This window comes from Neofelis nebulosa, chromosome 16 (genome assembly GCF_028018385.1).
Source record: "Neofelis nebulosa isolate mNeoNeb1 chromosome 16, mNeoNeb1.pri, whole genome shotgun sequence".
Taxonomy (NCBI): domain Eukaryota; kingdom Metazoa; phylum Chordata; class Mammalia; order Carnivora; family Felidae; genus Neofelis; species Neofelis nebulosa.
This window is the reverse complement of record NC_080797.1, coordinates 65,548,181-65,567,598: the sequence shown is the minus strand read 5'-3', so window position 1 is coordinate 65,567,598 and position 19,418 is coordinate 65,548,181. Positions and strand designations below refer to the sequence as shown.

The following is a 19,418-nucleotide window of genomic DNA, read 5'->3' as shown; positions in this document are numbered from 1 at the left end:
AGGGGTCTGAAAAGAATGTGGTCTACACTGCAGTGCCCTCTCCCCCCACCCCCCCCCACCCCCCGCCAAAAAAAAACCTCCTTAAAAACTCTTGCATCTGCACTGCTTCTCGGCTTTCCTCTCCACCCACTAGACTGCTGCCATATCACACTCTTCCCCCTTTCTCTACAGAAGCTACAAGGCTCTTTCCTTGGTCCCCTGCTTGTTCCCTTTCCTTTTTCCAAAATTTACAAGTAGCTTCTATTTCAAACATTGAGCCAAGGCAGAAATGAATTTAGCTTATTGCTATGTACCCATCCCTGTAAAATAAACACACTGTCACCTTTGTTTCGGGTCTAATTTTTAATTTAACCAGAAATAAGATGCTACAGGACCAATATTGCTAGTGCTTTGGGAAGCTAGAAAAAGAGGGGCGTGTTCTTTTGTAATCATTCTTATCATTGAAATGCCAGTGAACCAGGACGTTCCCTCACACCTCTTGGGGTGCAGCCCTCCATCTGAGCCCCCTTTTCAGGGCGCCCTTGACCTCCTTGTTGCGAAGGCTGTAGATGAAAGGGTTCAAGGTCGGTGTGAGCACAGCATAGACCACGCTGGCCAGGCGGTCATAGAGGGCTGAGTAGGCGGAGGACGGCCGGAAATAGACGGAGAGGACAGAGCCGAAGAAAAGCGACACCACCACCAGGTGGGCCCCGCAGGTGGCGAAGGCGCGGCGCCGGCCCCCGGCCGCCCGTACTCCCAGCACCGCGACGAGGATGCGCGCGTAGGACAGCGACACGAGGAGCAGCGGGGTGAGCACCACGGCCAGGCCCTCAGAGAAGATGGCAGCCTCCGCGGTCGCCGTGTCCGAGGTCGCCAAGCTCAGCATCACCGTCATGTCACAGAAGAAGTGGCGCACAGGGGCGGGGCACGGGTAGGAAAGCGCCGAGATGAGCAGCGTGTGCAGCAGCGAGTGCAGGTGGGCCACCGCCCAGGACGTGGTCACCAGCGCCGCGCAGCGCCGGGGCGTCATGACCGCGCAGTAGTGCAGGGGGCGGCAGATGGCCACCGCGCGGTCGTAGGACATGGCTGCCAGCAGGTAGCTCTCGGTGATGCCCAGAGCCACGAAGAAGTACATCTGGGAAAAGCATCCCTGGAAGGACACGGCCTGGCGCGGGTGGAGCAAGCCGGCCAGCAGTCTGGGGACCGTGACAGTGGTAAAGCAGACGTCCACGAGGCTCAGGTGACCCAGGAAATAGTACATGGGGGAGCGGAGGGCCCCATCCGACCTCACCACCACCACCATAGCCAGGTTGCCCAGGGCATTGAGCAGGTAGATGCCGAGGAAGAGCAGGAAGAGCAGCGGGTGGATGTCTGTTCCATCCACCAGGCCGAGGAGGAGGAATTCTGGGGCCGTCGTGAGGTTGGCCAGGGCCATGGAGCGGCCAGAGAGGCGGGGGCGCTGAGGGGGCAGATGAGGAGCAGGCCTAAGTTCTGGCACCTTTCGGTAGGCTTCTGCATGTGCGGGTTCCGTATCCTATTTTTAAATTTACGCTTGCTAAAAAGGCTTGGAAACCACACTGCCCACCCAGTAATCCTCATTTCATGAAGAAACTCAGTATCTGAATCTCAGTAGGGTGTCCTAAGGTAGCGGGTAGTTTCAAGCTTGGAGTAGAACAGACCTGAGTTTGAGATCTGGCTCTACCACTCAGGTGCTATGACCGCTCTAAACCTCCATTTCTTCTTCTTTCATTGAAGAAAATACTAATAGCTATCCATGGAGTTGTTGTGAAGATAAAGTGGGTAATAAGTGTAAAATACTTAGCGCAGCACCCAGCACCCAAAACTCTTGCCTATCTACCCACCTCCCTGCCACCCATCTATTTATCTACCATCATTTGCATAGTCAAACAAGCAGTTGAGGCAGAATTGGGACCCAGGCCATCCGAACACCAGTTGAAGTTTCTTCATAAAACCCCTTATGGCATTTGCCATTTGTTTATTCACCACGTATTATGTGCTAACTCAGGAATCATTAAACTTTTCTGTCAAGGATCATAGAGTATTTTAGGCCTGTGGACCATAGGGTCTCTTACAAGTATTCAGCTCTGCCATTGAAGTGTGAAAACAGCCATTGATAGTATATAAATGAACGGCCTTGGCTTTGTTCCAATAAAACTTTATTATAAACAGGCAGAAGGGCAGATTTGGCCCGTAAGACATAGTTGGCTGACTCCTGTGCTGGGGCCTGTGGGGAACGGGGTGAAGCTTAGCTTTTGCCCACAGTTTGACCTAGAGCAGCTTGCGGTGTTTCCTCCTTTACTAATTTTATGAACCACGTGGGAGTAAATTATTTTACTGGAGGAGTTTGGCAAGAATATAAAGAAGAGATGGGATTTGAACTGGGTCTTAGAGAATGAATACAGTTTTATCCAGCAGACGTGCTATGGTGTCGGAGGGGGAGGCATCCAGACAGGGGGAAGAGATTGTGTGGGATTGTTGGCAGAGGGCGCATGGAATGAAGAAGGTAACATCCACTATGATACTGGGGCAAGTCTTGTCTTTGCTTCAAAGTTTCTCAGTAAACCAAGTGATTTCAATTATCTCTGAAACAAAGCACTCATTTTGTCACCCACTCAATCTCTTCCTTAAAACACATTTTTTCCCACTGATGCAAAGTTTCTGTAAATGTTCTATTCCTAGCCTAGCCTATCCCTGCTTTGTCAGGAAAGAGGGCCAGGCTTTGGTGAGATCCCAGAGAGTGGACCGAGTCAGTTCTTAGCTCAGATGCCCCTTGCAAGAAGGAGCTGTGCTTATTCCCTGTCTTGCCAAGTGATCTATACACAAAACTCACTCAATCGGTATTTGTTGAATGAAGCTTTTTAAAGAGCAATGAGAGAAAAAAGAGGCAAGGGAAGGTGGAAGAGAGGAGATGATGTGCAAACTGCAGTGTCTGCTCTTGTCGCGTTTCAGGAGAAGTCCCAGATGTAGCCTATTTTTTCATTTTTCTGCTTTTCTATCACTGTCACTCATTGGCTATCGCAGGGAGTCATCTGCTTATGCCAACTCCACCCCTATCCCCAGAACAGAGCTGAAGTGTTGAACAGCCAGGACCTTGATACCTCTCCGATTCGTCCTCTTTTGAGGTACAGGATTCTCCCCTGCAGAGCCCCTGACCTTCCCCCCCCCCCCCACCTCCAGGTGGGCAGTGCATGATATAGAGGAAAAGCCACTGGCTTTGCAGTCAGAGCCACCTGGGTTTTAATCCTGATTGGCTTTGTAAACATAGACCCATATTCGTTCCATCTCTACTCTTCTCATCTATAGAATGGAAATACTGATGGTTCCTCTCTGCGTGGTTGATGCCATGATTAAATGGCTAATGTATATATAAGCATGTAGCAGGGAATGGTTGCTTAGTAGATGTTGGTTCCCTTTCCCTCAGCTTCTGATGCCTTCTCCCTGTTCCCCGAGGCTACTAGAGGCAATCCAGTCCACTGCTGGAAGCCTGTAGTTATTTAAAGATGTTTTTCTTAATCTCAGCTGAAACCTGCTTCCCTGTAACTTCTACAAGTGGTCGCAGTTTGGGCCACTGAAGGTTAAACACCTAATCTCCCTTCTCTGCAGCTTTTCACACAGTGTTAAAAAAAAGTCTATGAGGTGTTCTTCTCTCCAATCCAAACACACCTGGTGCCTTAGATTCTTTCCTAGAGGACCTAATTTCCAGGTCCTTTTCCATTACGGTCAACCTCTGTTTTGCCAATGTGTTTTTTAACTGGAATTGGACTCAGTGGTCTTTCTGGGGTTGGGTTGTGTGGGGTTCTCTGGGAGCAGTGTAACAGCTCAACTGTCCACTTCACACCTATCTGTTGAGCGCCTGCTTTGGATCAGGCTTTATGTTGGTCTCTAGGATTATAAAGGCAGGTCAGCTACGGTCCTTGACCTCCAGCCATGCACAACAATAAGCACTACACTAACTGTATGAACAAAGTAGTAGGAGTAATTTCCTGTGCTTGTCTGATTTGGGGAAGATTCCAAAAAAGAGGTGAAGTTTGAACTGGGGTTGGAAGAATCAGTAGGAGCTCACCAGATAGAGACCTGGAAGTGGGAAGGGCGTTTCAGGCAGGCAGAGAGAATGTGAAGGCAGAGAAAGGTATTTGGGGGGGGGGGGGAAGAGCTGACACATGGCTTTGTCCTCCCTACCCCTGTGAGGCACAGTGGAGTGGGGTGGGGTGGAAGATAGAACCCAAGGCAGGGAGACAGCAGAGGAATGTTGGGTTCTCTCACCTGAAGGGCAGCATGCCAGGCCTCAACACTGTCTGCACCGTCTGTGGGCTGGTTTCCCTCCTGGCCGGAGGTCCCCGATCTTGAGGACAGATGCATTCTCATCCATCTTCACCCAGAGACTTCAGCATGTTTCCTGTGGGCTAGGACAGCAGCCTTAAAGAGAGAGCAAGCCAGGACTAAAAGGGGCCTGGAGATTCTTGAGCCATGCTCTCTCTACTCAGTTTACTGCCCTGCTGGTCTCCCATTGCCCATCGGGTACAGTGCAAATGGCTCAGCCTGGCAGCCAGAACTTTCCAACTTGGTTCTCCAGTGGTCTCAGCTCCAACCGCTTCCACATGCTTCCCTGTCCCCCCACCCTAGCCAGGCTGGCCTCCTCACCATCTCTTGTTCACACGTTTCTCACAGGCTTTTCCTGTACACTGCTCCTTACCTGAAATGCTCTTCCTACCCTTTCCCAATACCCAACTCTGGCTCTACCCCCTCCAGGAAGCCCCACCTTCTTTCCTGACTCCTCCAGCCCTCGCTTGAATGCCTCTCTCCTCTCTGTCTTGTAACCCTCCTTTGGAACTTAGCCCTTATTTGCTGGTGTTGTGACTTCTGCTGTAATGCTCATCTTCTCCACAAGATGATGGACTTTCTGAGGGCAAATATTTACTCATCTGTTCCTATCTGGCCTCAGACCTGGCACAGAACTTTGTCTTTTTTTTTTTTTTTAATCTTTTAAAGAGAGAGACACACAGAATGTGAGGGTGGGGAGGAACAGAGGGAGGAACACAGAATCGGAAGCAGGCTCCAATCTCTGAGCTGTCAGCACAGAGCCCGACGTGGGGCTCAAACTGACAAGCCATGAGATCATGACCTGAGACAAAGTCGGACACTTAACTGACTGAGCCACCCAGGCGCCCCATCACACAGGGCTTTGTCTTAACTCTCCTGGCAGTCAGGGAAGGCTCCACAGAGGAGGCGGCATTTGAACAGGGCCAGCTTGAAGGACAAGACATTCACTGGACAGACAAGAGTAGAAAGGAGTTCTAGAAAGAGGGAATAGCATGTACAATGGAAATTACAAGAGAAACCTCAGAGATGTTACTTAACCTCTTTGAGGCATATATATTCACTTAGCAAATAGTAGGTACTTTAAAAATGTCAATTTCCTCCCCATCTCCCCCAGCCTCGAAACACTTTTGGTGATGGGAGGTAAACTGACTGAATTTATGTTGGCTCCCCCGGAAATCCAGGCACAGGACTGGTTTCCCCGGATGCTGAGCTGCAGGTTTTGACTCCGAACCCCTTCCTAAGGCCCAGGCATGGCAGGTGTCTCTTTGAAATGGATAGGAGTGACTTATTTAAGGTCACAAAATGAGGCAGAGAATCTTAGGATCTAGAACCAGAAACCCCGTCCCCCAGGCAGCTTACGGAAAAGGTCACCTTTGCAGCAAACACTCAGATGCCCCAAGACATAGAAGTACACAGGGATACGAGCCTGCGCAAAGATGCAGACATATCCTGATAAATTGAGTCACACGGACATGCCAGAGTCACACTCACACCCACCAGGACAGCAATAGACACACATGGGCACACATGGACACCCACTAACAGTCATTTACACAGAGGTGTAGACGCATACACAGATCCATCCAAAGACATACCTGCCATATACACACAAAGACCCAGACCCAGACCCCTACACTCAAAAATGCGAGAGACGTAGAGACCTCCATGGATTCTTCCAGCCACACAGGAGTCAACACACAAATGCCAACAACTTCCTCCTTCCTCTCACTCTTGCTGAAAGTCTCCATTTGCCTTATCAGACGGGGACACGGGCAGTGGGAAAAAGGGGAAACCGTCGCTGGCCCCCCAGCACTCCCAGTCCTGGGAATGTCTACCCAACTCCTTGACTTTGGTCCCTTGCTGGTCAGCTCAGATTCTTCTCCTGAATAGCCTTCTCTTCAACCAGTTTGAGCCAAAGATGAGGCTTTTCTATTCCAAGGGCTTCCTTCTATCCTCTCCTTTCCTCTGCCAACTTCTCATTCATTTCTCTTTAATAATTTATATAGCAATCTTGCCTGTTGTATCTACTCTATGCCGGGCAGGTAGTTGAGCACCAGGCAGGGAGGGCATTCAGAGCTTTATGAACAAGACACGATCAAAGAGTTCATCTTCTTATCTTGGCATCAGCAATTGGCAACGATTTTAACATATCACTTAACCCAACAGCCATGACACAAATGGGAAACAAGGCCCAGAGAACACGGTCTAAAGTCATTCAGCAATTTGGGGATAGAGCCGGGAACTGAATCCAGGAGTCTGAACTACGTATGGTTTTGTGCACTTCCTCATCCTTCTGTCACGCATTGGCAGGTACTTCTCGTTTATCTCTCTCCCTCCCCTTCTCTCTTTCTCCCCCTGATTTAGCCCTTGCCTTTCTGCCATTGTTTATTCTGCTCTGTGCCAGCAAGTCTCCTGCCTGACCACTCACCTGTGAGTACAGATGGGCTCTGCCCTCCACACCACACACCCAGAGGCTGATCTGCTACCAGCAGGGGGAGTTAAGGCAGGCACACCTGGGGAAGAAGATTGACCTCAACAGCCAAAGGTGAGAGGGGTGGCATGTTGGCTGGGAGCACAGAGGGTCACTCACTAATTAATTAGCCAGGAAACTTCATAAAGGATGGGCTTTGCACCCCCCGGCCCCACGAGGAGCCCTCAGCCAGCATGACTTCTCTCCTACCCTTCTAGAGAGACTGAATAGGAGAGGGGGAACAAAGGAGTCTGGGAATCCAGAATTGGGAGAGACACCCCTCTGTGGTGACCACCCGTGCTCAGAGGATGCTATCACTCCTCTGCCTCCTTCTAAGAAAGTGCTAATGGCCTGAGAAGGACGGGGCTTGTTGACAATCACAGAGCAAGGGACCCTGGTCTATTTTATCTGGCTGTACTCACGCTGTGCCGCAACTGTCACCCCTCAAAGCTGTGACCTCACTGTGATTCCTCTGTTAGGGAAGAGCCCTTTCTCTGACCTCCCTGTGAGGAAAGCAGTAAGGTGGAGCTGGGGACTTAGATGCCCAGTCTCCCAGCCTGGGCTCCCGGAGCCCTACTCTGAGCCCACCTCGCCCCAGAGTTCCCACCTGACCTAGAAGTGGAGGGAAGGAGGAGGGGCTGGAGCTGCCGGCAGATTCACCCCAGGACAGCAGGCTCGGGAGATGTCTGTGGAGCTGTGCTTGATGGACTTCAGGAGTGCAGCCCTCTGTCACCCCACAGCCCCGGTCCGAGATGCCAGGAGCTCAGCCCTGCCCAGCTGGAGCCAGGGCAAGAGGACTTCTGCTCCTTGTTCCAAAGCCTTTTGACTGTCCTGTCCTCATTGGCCCGACACAGCAGCCTTCCTGCATCTGCGGGGCGACCTAATTCCCAGGCTGATTAATTTCTTCTGACGCATTAAATGTGTGGAACTAACTGGTAGCCACATCCCGGGGGATAACCTCTCCAACTCGACTATTCACTCAGTTTGAAAACATTGTTCAGCGTCCATGGGGTGCTGGCCCCGTTGCGCTCTGAGGAGTGTCAGAGAAGTCTTGGAATGAGTGAGGCGTTCAAGTCCTGACCAGCTGTGGGAGTCTGGGCAAGTGTCTTCCCCACTCTGGGCCTCAGTTTCCCCATCAGTAAATGGAGAAGGGTGAACTGACAGAGTCTGAGGATCCCTTCATGTTAGAGAATGGAACATATGGATAGGCCCTGGATAGTTAACATTCAGGTCTGGGGAGGGAGGCTTGGGCACAGGCAGTACAATGCTGGGCAGTGTGTGCCCGTGGGGCTCAGAGTAGAAGTTGTGCCAATGGCTTGGGTGTTCAGAGAGTATACCTGGGAGAAAGTGGGATTTAAATGGAGCAGAAGAATGGGAGGATATGGGTGTGTGGGAGGGCAGTGTGGGAAAACCCAGGGATCTAGGGAGCATGGTACATGCAGAGGGGCCCCGGGAAATACAATGGAAGGGAAAGGCTACCTGTACAAGTTTCCAATAGGGGAGAAGGTCCATGCATCCATGTCCCAGGGTCTCCGGCATGATCCTGCCCTTCTTGCTGTGAGACCTTGAGGAAGTTAGTCAAATTTTCTGTACTTCAGTATCTCACCTTTAAAATGAGAAAATAATAGAAACTACCTGAGGGTGCCTGAGTGGCTCAGTTGGTTAAGCCTTTGACTTTTGATTTTGGCTTAGGTCATGATCTCATGGTTGTGAGATCGAGCCCCATGTCAGGCCCAGCGCTGGTGTAGAGCCTGCTTGGGATTCTCTCTCTCCCTCTTCCTCTGCGCCTCCTCGACTCGCGCTCCCTCCCTCCCTCCCACCCTCCCTCTCTCTCTCAAATAATAATAATAGTAATAATAATAATAATGATAATAATAGAACCTATTTTATAGGGATGCTACAAGGAACATAAAGCCCTTGGAACAGTGCCCAGCACACAGCAACCACAGGCTACATGTTGGCTGTGACAGTTATTACCCCTTGGCCATTCTTACTATATGCTAAGTGTCTTAGGGTTTGTTCTTGCACCCTCCTGACCTGGATTTTCTTTTAAGGAAGGCACCTTGAATTTTTCCATTTTGCTGATACACATGAAATGACTGTTGCTCACTAAAAAAGGTACTGTCTTCATGTTCCTAGTAGCTGTTTCAAATAGATCCTGGGATAATGACTAATGTCCTAAGAATAGCATGTTGTTACAGCATGTGATAATATGTTGTTCTATTCACTGTGCTCCTATTGTTTAACAATTGTTTAACATTCCATACTGCACAATGGAAACATGGCTGCCAAGGAAAAATGGCAACAACTAAATCAAAGGGATTCTTCAGAGACTTGCTGGCTCTAAATTCCTATGGCATGATTTTCTTTTCTTTTTTCCAAAAAGTTTTTATTGTGGTAAAATACATATAAAATTTATTATGTTAACCATTTTTTAAAGGTTTATTTATTTACTTAGAGAGAGAGAGAGAGAGAGAGAGAGAGCCTGAGCAGGGGAAGAGCAGAGAGAGAGGGAGACAGAGAATTCCAAGCAGGTTCCACATTGTCAGCACAGAGCCTGACTCGGGGCTCAAAACTCACAAAACTGTGAGACTATGACCTGAGCCAAAAACAAGAGTTGGACACTTAACCAACTGAGCCACCCAGGCTTCCCCATCTTAATCATTTTTAATTACTTTTAAGAATCCAAGTATAATTAACACAGTATTAGTTTCAGGTGTACAATGTAACGATTCAATAATTTTCTACATTTCTCAGAGTACTCGTCAAGATAAGTGTACTCAATCTTATTTTCTCCTTTTCACCCATCCCTCCACTCACCTCCCCTCTGGCAACCACCAGTTTGTCCTCTGTATTTAATAGTCTGGTTTTTTTTTGCTTATCTCTTTTTTCTTTGTTCATTTATTTTGTTTCTTAAGTTCCACATATGAGGGGTGCCTGGGTGGCTCCATTGGTTGAGTGTCCAACTATTGATTTCAGCTCAGGTCACAGTCATGAGATTGAGCCCCACATCAGGCTCTGTGCTGGGTGTGGAGCCTGCTTGGTATTCTCTCTCTCCCTCTTCCTCTGCTTCTTTCTCTCTCTCAGAAACAAAAAATTCTACATCTGAAGGAAACCATATGGTATTTGTCTTTCTCTGACTTATTTCACTTAGTTTTATCCCCTCTAGGTCCATCCATGTTGTTGCAAATGGCAAGATTTTGTTCTTTTTTATGGCTAGTAATATTCTATTGTACATATATAACGCATCTTACTTTTCCATTCTATTGTACATATATAACGCATCTTACTTTTCCATTCCTATACTTGGGTTGTTTCCTGTTGTAAATAATGTTGCAGTAAACAGAGGGGTTCACAGCAAAGGAAATTATCAACAAAACAAGAGACAACCTAGTGAATGGGAGAAGGTGTTTGCAAATAATATGTCTAATATAGGGGTTCATCCAAAATATATAAAGAACTTATAGAGCTCAGCACCAAAAATAAAAACAAACAAAATACAACCAAAACCCACAATAACCCAAAACAAATAATCCACTTAAAAAATGGGCAGGGAACCCGAATGAACATTTTTCCAAAGAGGACATACAGATAGGCAACATACACATGCAAAGATGCTCAAGATCACCAATCATCAGAGAAATGCAAATTAAAATCACAGTGAGATATCAACTTTACACAGTCAGAATGGCTAATAGGAAAAGCATAAGAAACAATTAAGTGTCAGTGAAGATGTGGAGAAAAAGGAACGCTTGAGCCCTGTTGATGAGAATGCAACGTGGTGCAGCTACTGTGGAAAATAGTATGGAGGTTCCTCAAAAGGTTAAAAATGGAACTATCATATATCTAGTAATCCCACTCCTGGGTATTTGCCCCAAAGAAAATCAAAACACTGGTTCAAAAGGATATATGCACTCCTATGTTTACCGCATCTTAACTGTGTTTACGTGTATGGTTCAGTGCTATTAAGTACCACTTTTCTTTTCAAATTTGTTTTTTCTTAAAAATAAAAAATGTTCTTGTTTATTCTCCTCCTCACCTTTAAATTTTCTTTATTTGATTTTTCCCCTACTCTAAGGGTAACATTTACCTGTTATAAAAAATTAAAAAATATAGAGATGTATAAAGAAAAAACTAATCTCTCCCGACCTCTTCCCATATCCCACCGCTATGAGGTAGTCAGTTTTGACAGTCAGGTTCCATGCTGTTGTCTCAGCTCATACAAACCCATATCCATCCATCCATCCATCCATCCATCCATCATCCACCATCTATCCATCCACACACATAAATACAAATAAAGTTTTTTTAATGTGTTTTTTTAGTACAAAGAGAATATAAGTATAAAGGAAATATGTAGAGATATTGGCAAAGGATTTTATCTTCTAGTGAAGCAAGTATTTTCGTTGTATTTATCCCTCCAACACATACACAAGGCTGAGCATTTTTTCCTTTTCAACCACAGACCTTAAGTTAAAAAAATAAACCACATGATATTCATGTTAATAACTACACATCCCATAAAATGAACATGCCACAAGTTATTTAATTATCGTCCTAACTTTGAACAAATTATTAAGGAAGGTATGTCAACTCAGGCCTTTTTTCCTCCTTGCTGCTTTCCTAAGACCCCACAGAGAAAATCCAGGGTCAAAGAGGTGAACATTTCTCTAACTCCTGATAAATGTAGGGAAGGAATTCATCAAGCAAGCCTTTTTACTAACTACACAGCCACCAGCAGTGGTGAATGTGCTTTCTCTATTTCATAATAGTGAAATACTATTATGATTTTTAGTGTTAACTTTTTTATTCTTCATTTTTGTCTCTGGGGAAGATAGAACCTGTTCACTTCCTTTGACTGTTGAGTGCATTTCTCTACAATCACATGAGGTATAGCTGTGCTCACCTACGTTTACCACCTGCCTTGTTCCAGCCCAATATAGGCAACTCCACGTCAGGGTTTTGTTCTGACTTGGCCCTTGCACCTGACAAGCACTAAGCTGTAAAATGAGGCATTTGAAGTTTGTACTTTTTCTTCAGTGTAAACCACTGAAAACAAGTTTTCTTTTTATATTAGCATAGTTATAATTCTCTGACAAATGAATAAATATAGGATAAATATCATCAGGTTTCACATCGGTTTGAACTGACTTGTGGAGGAATTTCCAAAGATACACTGTGCCAAGTGAACGCAAAAAGGCGTATATGTTACATTTGAAAATGTATTATAATATTCACGTTATTATGATTTAATAATGTAATTTTGTGTTTAAACATTCATGTAATACTTATATTATGTATTGTGGCTTAATAATATAATATTTATTTTATATTTAAATATATGTAAATTAATATGTAAATTAAATATATGTAAATTGAATATGTAGATATATGTAAAATACCAAGTTTTTATACTTCAAGTTTTATACTTCACCAAAGTGAAGTCTAAAAATTTGCATAATTGTGATACTCATATTTTTTCTAAAGTAGAGTGAGAAGTTATACTGTGCAATTATTAGCATTGTTATTATTTTTAAAAGAGAATTATCACATTACTTTGTGTTAATTCTTATTTAGGGGAATATAAAGATGCTAAAATTATAAATTATCTTTATGAAGGATTAAAGGCCTATTTTGACTTATTGTGGTTTTTTTTAATTAAATGCTAGTTAGCTAACATACAGTACAACATTGGTTTCAGAAGTGGAATTCAATGATTCATCACACATACAACACCCAGTGCTCATCCCAATACGTGCCCTCCTTAATACCCTTCACCTGTCTAGCCTGTCTCCCACCCACCTCCCTCCATCAATTTAATTGTATTTCGAAAGAGTGTAAATCCTGAGTCTAGAGGAGGGACCTCAGATGCCAGGTCAACTTTCCACACAACTGGACACTTGATTGCCATTTTAGAAATATGTGAAAGTCAGCATCTCCAGGAGTCTTGGACTCTGCTTGTTGAATTTCCACTGTGGATTCTTTGAAGTACCTTCCTGTTCTGAAGAGTTTATGTACAGCTGGAAATGTTATAGGGCGAGAATTTATACTGAGTAAGTTCTTATGTTAGAATATACTTTATCTTATTTTATGTTAAAAATAAAATTAGGAGTGTTGGCTTGGTATTTTAATATTGTTAAATTAAGAACACATTTAGTTTGTTATGAATACACATAAAGAGTTTCTTAAGATACTGTAGTATGCATTATGGCTCTGGCCATGAGAATGCTAGAATTTGTAAACGTGGGCCAAATATTTTGTGTGAATATTGCACTGTCTTCTTAAAAATTTTTAACACTTATTTACTGTTGGGAGATAGAGATAGAGCACGAGCAGGGGAGGGGTAGAGAGAGAGGAGGACACAAAATCTGAAGCAGGCTTCAGTCTCTGAGCTGTCAGCACAGAGCCTGACGTGGGGCCCGAACTCACAAACCGCAAGATCGTGACCTGAGCCAAAGTCAGACACTTAACTGAGCCACCCAGGTGCCCCACACTCTCTTCTTAAGGCAATCTTTATATCTTCTAGCCCAGAAGATTCCAAATAAGTCCAACATTTTAGACTATGTATACCTGCTTCCTGAACTGCTACTTAAATAAAGAGTCCCCTGTAATCATAGAGTAAGGAACCTGTATTAGTATCTCTGAAAGTCATAGCACAAAGCATACTATTAGGGGTAGAAAACGCGGAATATAGAAATCAAAGTTTCTTGGAGAACAGATCAAAGAAATACTATCAATTGGTCAGAAATCATGAGGGTCTTCCTCATGGAAACAAGGAAATAAAGGTATGTTTTAAGAACTCATACCACTTAGAAACTTAAAATTGTAAAGAGATGGAAATATGTGAACTGGCATAAAATGGATGTCATGTTTCCGAACAATGTCAGGTCCTCATAAGCAGGCACAGGACAGGGGCTCCCCCGCATGCCATTTTATTTAGCACTGGAAGAAAAAGTGCATGTTTGAAATCACCAACACCACAGGCGTAAAATGGGGAGAAAACATGCTGCTTCAGAAAGAACATATGTAACACAGTGAAATTGTAACCCAAAGGAGCTGACAAGATGTGACAGACGTGAAGAACTAGATCTCAATGTAGATGACTTAAGTAGGTAAGTACAATGAGAAAGTTCACTACGTGATTAAAGACACCCCGAGACAAAGAAGTTGGGCTAAATTCTGTCTCTGGCAATCGTCTGGGAAACCAAGCCAATCTGACGGGATAGATCATGTATTCATTCATTCATTCATTCATTTATTCAACCAACAAATATTTATTGAGCTACCTTGTGCTAGGAACAAGGGTATGGGTGTTGGAGATACAGCAGGAAAAAGACCAAAATCTCTTCTCCCAGAGAGCTTACATTATTATCACCATGAGAATTTATTTCTTTTTGAAGAAGAAAAAGTAGAGGGATATCATCAATATATTAGACACAGGCTGAGCTGATGGATCTCTCCGTGAACTTTGAAGTAAGTTTGCCCTTTGAGAGTTAAATAAGTAAAATCCGCACACAAATTATGTAATCAGCCACATGCTTAAGTATATCAAGAGATTAGTTGTAAAACTGTCTTTGAAGAATTTTGGAAAACTTCCAACCAAATTAAGGTGACCTGGGGGGAATCTTAGGGAGGTAGGATTGTACGTGGCTTTAAGTTAGTAAGTGAAAGCTGATTGGTTGTGGTAAACCCTGTTTGGAGAAACAGAACAGAAAGGAGTAGGTCGACCAGGCAAATCCAGGGGAAAACTGGGTCTTCCAAGAGCAGTGCTAGCAGTGTCTTTGGAAGCATTGACTGGAAGAGAGAATAATAACTTGCAGGCTTGGCACGACCCTTTCCTTCACCAAGTTCTCCTTATAGTAAGCAGAGGGCTCCAATGAAACAGTACAATCTGACTGTGCTCATCAAGCAACACTCTGATATAGCTTGTCTAGAGGCAGAGAATCGATTTAGTGCCAGCAGAATCTCTCTTCTACCTTTAAGTTCTATTTATCAGGCGTGGGGAATGGGGTTCTTCTGGTTTCTATCTGTCCCTACCTGAAGCTTGGTTAGTGGGATCTGCCCTTGACACAGGTTTCTGAGGCTACAGGGTTGAGAACTGAACCAAATGTGCCTTCTGAAGTACTCTTGGCCAGTCGATTTTCCCCAGGTATGTCAATTTTTGTTTTATTGCCATTCTTCTTCTCTGCAACAGTTTGGCCAAAGCATCCAAGTGTTTCCTACTCAGTGAATCAGGGAAAGAGAAGAAACTATAGCAGAAGACGTTCAGGTTAGAAAGAAGGGAGAAGTTTCTGGTACAAGGCTGTGTCTACATTCCTGGCAGTGTCAACACAGAGCATTGCAGAGAGATGATGCTCAGTAAATAAACTCATTTGTTGACCTTATCAGAGGAGGCATAACCGGTAAGAAGTTGCTATGGTTGAGGTCAAAGACGTTACCGCCTGTGTTCTCTTCGAGGATTTTAATTGTTTCATGCCTCACATTTAGGTCTTTAATCCATTTTGAATTTATTTTTGTGTATGGTGTAAGAAAGGGGTCCAGTTTCGTTCTTCTGCATGTGGCTGTCAAGTTTTCCTGACACCATTTGTTGAGGAGACTGCTTTTTTCCCATTGGATATTCTTTCCTGCGTTTTTGAAGTATAGTCGAAATGGGTTCATTTCTTGGTTTTCTGTCCTTCTCCCTTTGAAATGTGTGTCTATTCTTGTTCCCGTACCATACTGTTTTGATTACTACAGCTTTGTAATATGACTTGAAGTCAGGAATTGAGATGCCTCCAGCTTTGCTTTCCTTTTTCAAGGTCGCTTTGGCTATTCGAGGTCTTTTGTGGTTCCATACGAAGTTTGGGATTGTTCTAGCTCTGTGAAAAATGCTGTTGGTATATTGTTAGGGATTGCATTAAATGTGTAGATTTCTTTTGGTAGTATGTGCGTTTTAACAATATTTGTTCTTCTACTCCGTGAGCATGGAATGTCTTTCTATTTCTTTGTGTCTTCTTCAGCTTCTTGCATCAGTGTTTCATAGTTTTCAGAGTACAGGTCTTTCACCTCTTTGGTTAGGTTTATTCCTAGGGATCTTATGGTATTTGGTGCAATTGTAAATGGGATTGACTTCTTAATTTCTTTTTCTGCTGCTTCATTATTTGTGTATAGAAATGCAACAGATTTCTGTACATTGATTTTGTATCCTGTGACTTTACTGAATTTTTGTATCAGTTCTAGCAATTTTTTGGGAAAATCTTTTGGGTTTTCTATATGGAGTATCAAGTTATCTGGAAATAGTGAAAGTTTGACTTCTTCCTTGCCAATTGGGTGCCTTTTATTTCTTTTTGTTGTCTGGTTGCTGTGGCTAGGACTTCAGTACTATGTTAACTTTTTTATGTTTATTTTTGAGAGAGAGAGAGAGAGAGGGGGGGGGGGAGACAGAGGCAGAGGCAGAGGCAGAGCATGAGCAGGGAAGGGGAAGGAGAGGGAGACACAGAACTGGCAGTAGACTCCAGGCTCTGAGCTGTCAGCACAGAGCCCAATGCGGGGCTGAAACTCACAAACTGTGAGATCATGACCTGATCCAAATTCAGAGGCTTAACTCACTGAGCCACGCAGGCCCCTCCAGTACTACGTTAAATAGCAATGGTGAGAGTGGATCTTCCTGTATTGTTCCTGACCTTAGGGAAAAAGCTCTGTTTTCCCCCATTTAGGATGATATTTGCTGTGGGTTTTTTGTATATGGCCTTTATTAAACTTACTTCATTGGAGGTTTTTGTAATGAATGGATGTTGTGCCTTGTCAAATGCCTTTTTTGTATCTACTGAAATGATAATACGGCTCTCTTATTAATGTGGTGTATCATGTTGATTGATTTGTGAATATTGAACCACCTTTGAAACCTAGGAATAAATCCCACTTGATCGTGATGAATGGTTCTTTTAATGTACTGTTGGATTGGGTTTGCTAGTATTTCATTGAGAATTTTTGCATCCATATTCATCAAGGATATTGGCTTGTAGTTCTCTTTTTTAAGTGAGACTTTAGTGAGACTCATAGAATGAATTTAGAAGATTTCCTTCCTCTTCTATTTTTTGGAATAGTTTTAGGAGAGTAGCTGTTAATTCTTCTTTAAATGTTTGGTAGAATTCACCTGTGAAGCCATCTGGCCCTGGACTTTTGTTTGTTGGGGTATTTTTGTTACTGATTCAATTTCTTTGCTGGTCATCAGTCTGTTCAAGTTTTCTATTTCTTTCTGTTACAGTTTTGATATTTTATTTGTTTCTAGGAATGTATCCATTTCTTGAAGTTGTCCAATTTGTTGGACTTCATCAAAATAAAAAGCTTCTGCACAGAAAAGGAAACAATCAACAAAACTAAAATGAACCTACAGAATGGGAGAAGACATTTGCAAATGATATATCTGATAAAGGGTTAGTATCCAAAATATATCAAGAACTTGTATAACTCAACCCCAAAAACACATAATCCAATTTAAAAATGGCAGAAGACCTGGGTAGCTCAGTAAGTTGAGTGTTTGAGTTTTGATTTCAGCTCAGATCATGATCTCATGGTCGTGAGTTTGAGCCCCATGTCAGGTTCTGTGCCGGGCATGGAGCCTGCTTAAGATTCTCTCTCTCTCTCTCTCTCTCTCTCTCCCTGTCTCTCTCCCTCTGCCCTTCCCCTACTCAAGTTCTCTCTGTCTCTTTCTCTCTCTCTCTGTCTCAAGAAAAAAATAAAAAATAAAAATAAATAAATAAATAGAAAATGGAAGAACACATGAACAGACATCGCTCCAAAGAAGACATACAGATAGCCAACAGCCAACATACAGAACAGATGTTCATCATCACCTACCATCAGGGAAATACAAATCAAAACTACACTGAGATATTACCTCACACCTGTGAGAATGGCTAAAATCAATACAAGAAACAATAGGTGTTGGCGAGGATGTGGAGAAACAGGAACACTCTTGCAGTGTTGGTGGGAATACAAACTGGTGCAGCCGCTCTGGAAAACAGCATGGAGGTTCATCAAAAAGTTAAAAATAGAACTATCCTATGATCTCGCCACTACTAGATATTTACCCAAAGAATACAAAAATACTAACTTAAAGGGATACATGCACCCAGATGTTTATAGCAGCATTGTCTACAGTAGCTAAATTATGGAAAGAGCCTGTCCATCAGCCATTGAATGTCCATCCGCCATCGAATGGATAAAGAAGAAGTGGTATATGTGTACAATGGAATATTACCCAGCCATCAAGAAAATTGAAACCTTGCCATTTGCAATGACATGGGTGGAGCTAGGAGTATTATTCTAAGCAAAATAAGTCAGTCAGAGAAAGACAATTATCATATGATTTTACTCATATGTAGAATTTGAGAAACAAAATAACCAACCAGATTGCGGGGGGCAGGGGGAGGAGAGAGGCAAACTAAGAAACAGAATCTTAACTAGAGAGAACAAATTGATGATTATCAAATGATAGGCGTGGCTGGGGGATGGGTTAAATAGGTGATGGGTATTGAGGGTGAGCACCAAGTGTTGTATGTAAGTGTTGAATCACTAAATTGTACACTTGAAACTAATATTACACTGTATATTAAGTAACTGGGATTTAAATAAGGAGTTCAAAAAATTATTTTCCTTTAACCTGAATTGCAGGGATATTGCTAATATATACGGAAATATGCTTAGAGTTTTCGTGGGTCTCAGCGGAGATCTCTTTCTCTAGCTTCTGGGCTCATGGCAGGAGGGAACCAGACCAGCATCTTGGAGTTCCTCCTCTGGGGACTCTCCGAGCGGCCAGAACAGCAGCGCATCCTCTTCCTGCTGTTCCTGTGCATGTATGTGGTCACCGTGACCGGGAACCTTCATTCTGGCCATTGGCACTGACGCACGTCTTCACACACCCATGTACTTCTTCCTCGCCAGCCTGTCCTGTGCTGACATCCTTTTCACCTCCACCACCGTGCCCAAGGCCCTGGTGAATATCCAGACCCAGAGCAGGTCCATTTCCTATGCGGGATGCTTGGTTCAGCTCTACTTCTTCTTGACTTTCGGGGACATGGACATCTTTCTCCTGGTCACAATGGCCTATGACCGCTACGTGGCCATCTGCCACCCTCTCCACTGTACGATGGTCACCCCTGCCCTCCAGTGCTACACCTTCATGGAGACTGCCTGCTCATGACCAGCCCTGTTGCCATGACCTACACCTTCCTCATACTCTTTCTTTCTGCTGTACATCATCCCTGACTGTTTTGTGATCTGGGACCACGATGAAAGCATTTGTTCTCTGATATGCATTTGATGACTCTGTTCCCTTGCTCTTGGTGGAGTAATTGTTTTAGGTTTACTTTATTGAGATATAATTTATATACAGTAAACTGCATAGGTCAGTACGTTCAGTAAATTTTGACAAAATGTATTAACATGTTACATATTATCATATTCAAGATACTGCATATTTTCATTATCCTAGAAAGGGCCTCATACTTTTTTCTAGTAATCCCCCACCTTGAGGCAACTACTGATCTGATTTCTATCACCATATGTTAGATTTACCTGTTCATGAGTTTCATATAAATGGAATCATACAGTATGTACATAGTATGTACTCTTTGTGGTTTGGTTC

At 43.9% G+C, this 19,418-nt stretch overlaps 1 protein-coding gene, 1 long non-coding RNA gene and 1 pseudogene across 2 annotated transcripts; 1 reads left to right on the top strand and 2 right to left on the bottom strand.

The window, feature by feature from the left end:
- Nucleotides 1-469: 469 nt before the first annotated feature.
- On the bottom strand, nucleotides 470-1,932 carry LOC131497434 (olfactory receptor 1L6). Its single transcript, XM_058703687.1, has one exon. It carries the CDS (start codon nucleotides 1,412-1,414, stop codon nucleotides 470-472), a length of 945 nt encoding a protein of 314 aa, XP_058559670.1. The 5' UTR covers nucleotides 1,415-1,932.
- A 242-nt stretch (nucleotides 1,933-2,174) lies between these two features.
- LOC131497436 (uncharacterized) lies at nucleotides 2,175-6,833 on the bottom strand. Its single transcript, XR_009254976.1, has 3 exons — nucleotides 6,749-6,833; nucleotides 4,264-4,416; nucleotides 2,175-4,074 (listed from the first exon to the last, which is right to left on the bottom strand). It is a non-coding gene; the product is annotated as an uncharacterized LOC131497436 (long non-coding RNA).
- LOC131497435 (olfactory receptor 1P1-like) lies at nucleotides 6,778-19,083 on the top strand (annotated as a pseudogene).
- Nucleotides 19,084-19,418: the final 335 nt, after the last annotated feature.

Bases quoted from the DNA above. Each gene is read 5' to 3' on its own strand.
- LOC131497434 (XM_058703687.1), bottom strand. From the start codon at position 1,414: ATGGCCCTGGCCAACCTCACGACGGCCCCAGAATTCCTCCTCCTCGGC.